General features: G+C 38.5%; 1 protein-coding gene across 5 annotated transcripts in view; it reads left to right on the forward strand.

The window, feature by feature from the left end:
- The window catches only part of Aff2 (AF4/FMR2 family member 2), a 560,677-nt gene that overhangs the window by 523,890 nt on the left and 30,787 nt on the right, over nucleotides 1–6,000 (forward strand). For 3 of the 5 annotated variants that reach the window (XM_029565511.1, XM_029565512.1, XM_029565514.1), the window contains 2 exons: nucleotides 3,708–3,982; nucleotides 4,504–4,567. In XM_029565511.1, coding sequence (XP_029421371.1) covers nucleotides 3,708–3,982; nucleotides 4,504–4,567 — 339 coding nt within the window. The remainder of the gene's footprint in view (nucleotides 1–3,707; nucleotides 3,983–4,503; nucleotides 4,568–6,000) is intronic. The other 2 variants (XM_017799178.2, XM_029565513.1) reach the window with 1 other exon arrangement.

Here is a 6,000-nt window from a genome sequence, read left to right on the forward strand (position 1 = left end):
CCATCAGCCACCATCTCATTAATGAATGTTAATCACTAAGGTATCCACCATTCCATATGTAGCTAAAGAGATACAGATATAGAGACATAGATATAAAGACAGACACACATGTAGAAACAGATATGTCAACCCACATGTACTCGATCATCTTTAAATATAAAAGAGCACATGAGTGAAAAGGAAGTTCTCAGATGTCAGACAGTAATATCATTTTGGAACCTGAAATTTGTTGCCTGTTTGACAACTCATGAAAGGCCATGAGGGCCCTTAGCATTTAAAGACCCAATATACAAGCCTCCATCTTCTAATATATCTTAGATGACATAAATATAATTGCCACTACAGAAATTTACACTAGTGTGAGGCTGATATTAACCATATTTTCATATATATCTAAATACACTGACTCTATAATGTTGACAATTATATATCTATTCTAATCAGTAATTACTATTCATCATATGGTTTATATACAGTCTAAATAATATTACAAATTCCTATTGATATACCCTTTTATTACAAGTTCTTGGAGGGCATGGAGCATAGCAAGAGAATTTTCTTTGTTTACTGCCTAATATATTGTCACAGAACCATTAAGCATTGCAAATAATAATGCCTACTGTTTTGCTACAAGTAATTGTGTTAGAAATAATATATTATGAAAATGATGATGCTTATAGAAATCTACAGTCAGGTATGTGACAGATCAAAATTACTAGGGAAATTTTATATATATTATAGAATTGTATCATTCTTCCAAGTTTCATGAAACATTTCTGATTTCATAAAATCAGTGGATTTGTGAACAGGTTTCTTGTTTATTTAATTTTCATGATCATGACGGTTTCTAATTTCTTCTATTCAGATGTTTCAGCACTAACATTAATGTCATATCTGTGGTGTTTCAAGGTTCTTGTCACATATCTTGGCCATAGAAACAGTTGTCTCTGTCCTGGGCTAACCCTACTGTTTGACCTGTACCAGTCTGACTCTAATAGTGGAGACATGGGGCAGGCATCATAATCTCTTATGTCTCCTATTCTTGTACATATTTAGACTATATAAAATTTATGATTATCTTTAAAGTATCTTATCATAAGAATTCATAGATGTGCAGCCTTTCTGTGCATTTATCTCAATGTGCTCTCAGTGGTAAGAATTATCTGATAACCATGAAGGTCAAGGATCAAATGGAAAAGATCAATTTTCATGGATTAAGAAATGCTGTACTTAGTTTTTATCTTGAGAGTGAACTCTTTCACTAAGGTAAGCATGCACACATATGTGCCAAAGCATATTCAGCAAATTCTAGGAGTACTGGACTGTGGGTTAAAGGGGCAGTATCATAAATCATGAGTGGCTTCTAGTCTGAAGTGACCAATAAGACTGAGCTCTACTGACTGGAATATAAAATAGCTGATGATTGATATCTTAGGAAAGGAAGAGAGACAGTCCTGTGAATGGCACAATGGACATAAAATCATGTCTAGCTACAGGCACAAGACAGTTTAGCTGGTAAGGAGACATTTGTTGAGCTGAGCCTTAATAGATGAGAAGGGAAATGGAAAATCAAAATGTGGCCTCTGCACAGAAAGGAATATTATTCAGCCTTACAGAGAAAGGAAGTGCTAAATCATGCTACAACGTGGATAACCTTTGAGGATGTTAGGCCTAGTGAGATAAGCTAGAAATCAAAGGACGAAGATCTTTGGAGTGGTCGCATTCATAAAGACACATAGGATAATAATGTTTGACAAGGGTTATGGTAAAGGGAAAATGAAGATATGTTTAACGGATGCAAGGGATTCGTTTTTCAAGATTAATATGAGTTCAAGATGGGTTGCATGGGAATGAGAAGGTTTCGTTCTACTGAACTTCACAGTTCAAATGGTGGGCATGGTCAATTTTATTATATACATATATATATATATATATATCACCATAATTTCAGAGATTTACAAATAAAATAGAAATGACAGAACAAATGATCACAAAATGAAAATAAAAACTCACAAAGAAATGAAGGTCGGGATCACTGAAATCCCAAAGTGCACATAAACCAGTCAGGTAAGTAAGGAAAAGAAAACAGGGTCATGCTTAGTTTGCTTTACTCTAAGATCCATGGAAAGGAGAAGTTGTAGATCAGTCACAAAGTGGAATCTAGAGCAGGGAAAGCTTGAATTCCAGTGGAGGAGCTCAGCCTTGAATTTTCACTAGGGGGTAACTCAGCAACGGGCCTAGAGCTTTGTTAAGAAAACTCAGATTGTAGGCCACAGACTGAAGATGAAATGTGAAGCTGCCCAGAGGTTCTTAGCCTTGTAAGAAGTGAGTCTCAGCACTCGAGGGCACAAATGTAGAATGCACAAATTTGAGACATTTTGGGGAGGAATAGTAAATCGGAGTTTGTCATTCATTTCATAAACCTAATAGAGAAGAAGTTAAATAGGAAATAGATCAGTAGTCTTGAGAGAATTTTGAAAGAACTGATTTTCGAGATTAAATAATTTACAGAACTTCAATATATGAAGTTGATTAAAACAGAACACTTCAGGTTAAATGCATGATGGATAGGCCATTCCCTGCCTGTTCTAACATGACTGGCCTGGAGATACCCACAGGAACTGTGGCAAAGGCAGTTGTGAACTCCTAAATGGTAACAAGGAAAAGAACTTTACCATTGACAGAAAGAACAGGTTTGCTTATCAATTTTATTTAAAGACATTTGGGCCATCTTGGTGGAACTGTTAAGAGCTGGTTCATACGGATTCAGAGCTTCAAAGAAAGAGCAAGATTTGTGTTTCGTTTTCAGAATTATCTGTTTGTTTAATGTCGAATCTGTGCCAACACATACAAGTTTGGTCAATCTGACCAGGAAAGAAGCGAGCTGAAGAATAGGGCTTTGGAACATGTCAATCTTAGGGAGATAACCAACTTAGAAGAACATGAAAAGTATTGTCAGAGTTAGAAAAGTCAGGAAGGATTGTCCACAGCTGCCTGGTGGGGTAAAACATTCTGTCATGTGAACATGGTAGGTGGTCTTGTGACATGGTACTAGCACATAATTACAGTTCCCAACACATATTTGTTCTTCTGGCTCTACTTTCTATAGTAATGCCAGATCAAAGCAAAGCCCTCACAAGTCTCTTACCCACTTGCTATTTGACTTGGTAAAAATGAGGTTTCACCATCTGAAAACTTCAAAATGGCATGGTATTCACTTTGACAGACAAGAATCAAGGGCCTCATGAGAACAAAAGAACTTCTTTAACCTCTGGTCAGTCAGGACACTGATTATTGAACAGTGCCTGATCAGCTGATATTTTTATTCTCTCTCTTCCTCTCTCCCTCTCTCCTTTCCTTCCTGTCACCCTCCCTCTTCCCCTTTCAGTTCTTCTACATTATTTCTTCCCCTCCCCCATCACATTCCCTTCTAGATTCAAACCCTTACCATGCATTTGTTAATATAACAACTGGGCTATGTAATCACAACACCTGAATAGCTTGATCTTTGGTGTCATCATAGAACAAAAGCTAATGATCCATAGCATTTATAAAGTAGATTAGGATCACCAATTCCCCCTTAAGCTTTTTATATTATTTCTTTCTTCTTGCTTGTTTCCTACTGTGCCTTACATTCAAAACATTTATGAAGAACCGGTATGAATAAGCTGGACCTAATGCAAGCTGTTTGTCCTCATTTTTCCCAGGAGGAAGATGCTCCAAAAAAGGCTGCCTCTGCCACTGTGGCTGTCACCAACACTGCTACTGCCACTGTCACAGCTACTGCCACTACCACTGCCACGGCCACGACCACAACCACCACCACCACTATTTCTACTATCACCTCTACTATCACTACTGGCCTTATGGATAGCAGTCACCTGGAGATGACGTCCTGGGCGGCCCTGCCACTCCTGTCCAGCAGCAGCACTAACGTCCGGAGACCCAAGCTCACTTTTGATGACTCGTATGTTGTCCCCAGGTTATTTCAGACACTGGGAGTGGTGACTGGGGATGAGGGCAGTATGGATTTTTTTAGTGCTATGCATGTGTCATCCCATTTAAGACTTCGTATCCTCTCTTATAACCTTAAAGAAACATCCCCTTCCATACAAAAACCTCTGTCACCACTGAGGAATGTCTTTGGCCCATTGTAATCCTGTGTCTTTGTAATTGTTTCCCAAGACAGATTCCTGCAACCTAGGCTATGTTTTTTTTTTCTGTTCTTATGTATGTATGTAGCTAGGGTTTTATGTGATGTGTTTGGATAATTTTAATGACTGAAGTTGGAAGACGAGGGTTTTGGTACTAATGGGCCACCAAGCATTTTAGAGTTCAATTATATCATTCCAAGATTGGTTATGATATGAACGACAGCATTAGCCTGCCCTTTTCAGGATATTATATAGGAATGAATTTATAGCCCTCCCAAGTTTTTGACTGCTCAGTTTCTTAATGAAGATGAACCACTGATTTGTAAAAGACTTTATTCTGTTTGTTTAGTGTCCACAATGCTGATTTTTACATGCAAGAGGCTAAGAAGCTGAAACACAAAGCTGACGCACTGGTATGTTTCCTTCTCATTGCTTTGCTACAGCTAAGGTATAATGCTTTGGAAGAAACAATGAACATGCAAATATGTCAAACATGCACTAGTGCCATCTAAACATTCACAGGGTATCGCTGTGGTTACAAAGGACTACAAGTCCGTTAGTTGTTTAGTACCGTGATTCTTAAAGTTCTTTGACCTGGACTTTCATGCTTTTGTTTGTCTTTTTTTTTCCCATTGGTCCAGCTTCAGAAGCTCAGTCATATATACTATTATAATATCTTATGATGAGTTGAAACGACTTTTGAAAATGGCCCAGATATGATGGCAGAGTTTGTTGGGTTCAGTATACCACAACTCCAGTGGGGAGGTGAAAGGTGTTGGGTGCCATTGAAGGGACCTCAAACTTTGTTTTGGGGAAACCTGAGTTTACAGAAAAAGCTCAGATTCTTGTTGCATTTGGTTCCATGTTCCCAGAGCATGGTACATCATGAGGCTTTCCAATTCTAAGCAGAGGAAGAAAATGCTGTCATCTCGATTTCATCTGAAATATTTCCCAGCTGTTTCTTAGGGTCTTGGCTGACCTAAACCAGTGATGAGCTCACCACATTGTTTATATTAATTGAGTCTCCTAATAATGGGTTTGAACTACATGTTGCAATCATTTGGGTTGCTCAGGCTACATCCCAGACCAATGAAATAAGAATTTCTACGCCTGGGGCCCTGCCATGAGACCTAAAGCTCTCCAACTGACTTCCAAATGTAACCATGTGAGAACTAGTGTCCTTGAGAAGATATTGGGTTCAGTCTCCGCACCACTGACTAGATCTCAGAATAATTAGAAATACCAGTTCAATGTCATTATGGGAAAAAATAGCATCTTCCAGCACTGAATTTTGTCTTTTTGGGCTTCAGCTTCATTTGACTCTGGAGAAACAAGCCATCAAGCTCTGTGCTAAAGCTAGTGTGTGGCTGACATCAACTGCCCATGGCCCTTATACCTGCCACTTCCCTACTCTCTGTCACATTCCCCTGCTGTCTAGACTGCTTGGATATTTTCTAAAGCTAGCATTTCTATACTATGAGTTGTCCCTTGAAAACAATTTCCCCATGCCCCTGCAGGCAAAAATGACCAAGCAGCCTGGGGTCCACTGGAAATATCAGACAGATGTTGCCTGTGATCTTTGGTTGGTGGTCAGCAATTTAAAATGTAGTGGAGACAGTGGTGCTGACTGGAAGACCAAAGGTTTTCTCCAAATGTTGTCAACTTTGGCTCTTCAGAAGTGTGCTAAAGCTTTCCTTCTTTTAAAATTAGCACAAAAACCTATATGTTACTAAATTTGAAAACCTAAGAGAAATGGATGCATATCTAAAGGCATGGGAACCACGAAAACTAAACCAAGAAGAGATTAACAGCTTAAACAGACTGATATCACAAAAAGAAATTGAAA

Source organism: Nannospalax galili, unplaced genomic scaffold (genome assembly GCF_000622305.1).
Source record: "Nannospalax galili isolate Female #2095 unplaced genomic scaffold, S.galili_v1.0 scaffold198, whole genome shotgun sequence".
Lineage (NCBI taxonomy): Eukaryota > Metazoa > Chordata > Mammalia > Rodentia > Spalacidae > Nannospalax > Nannospalax galili.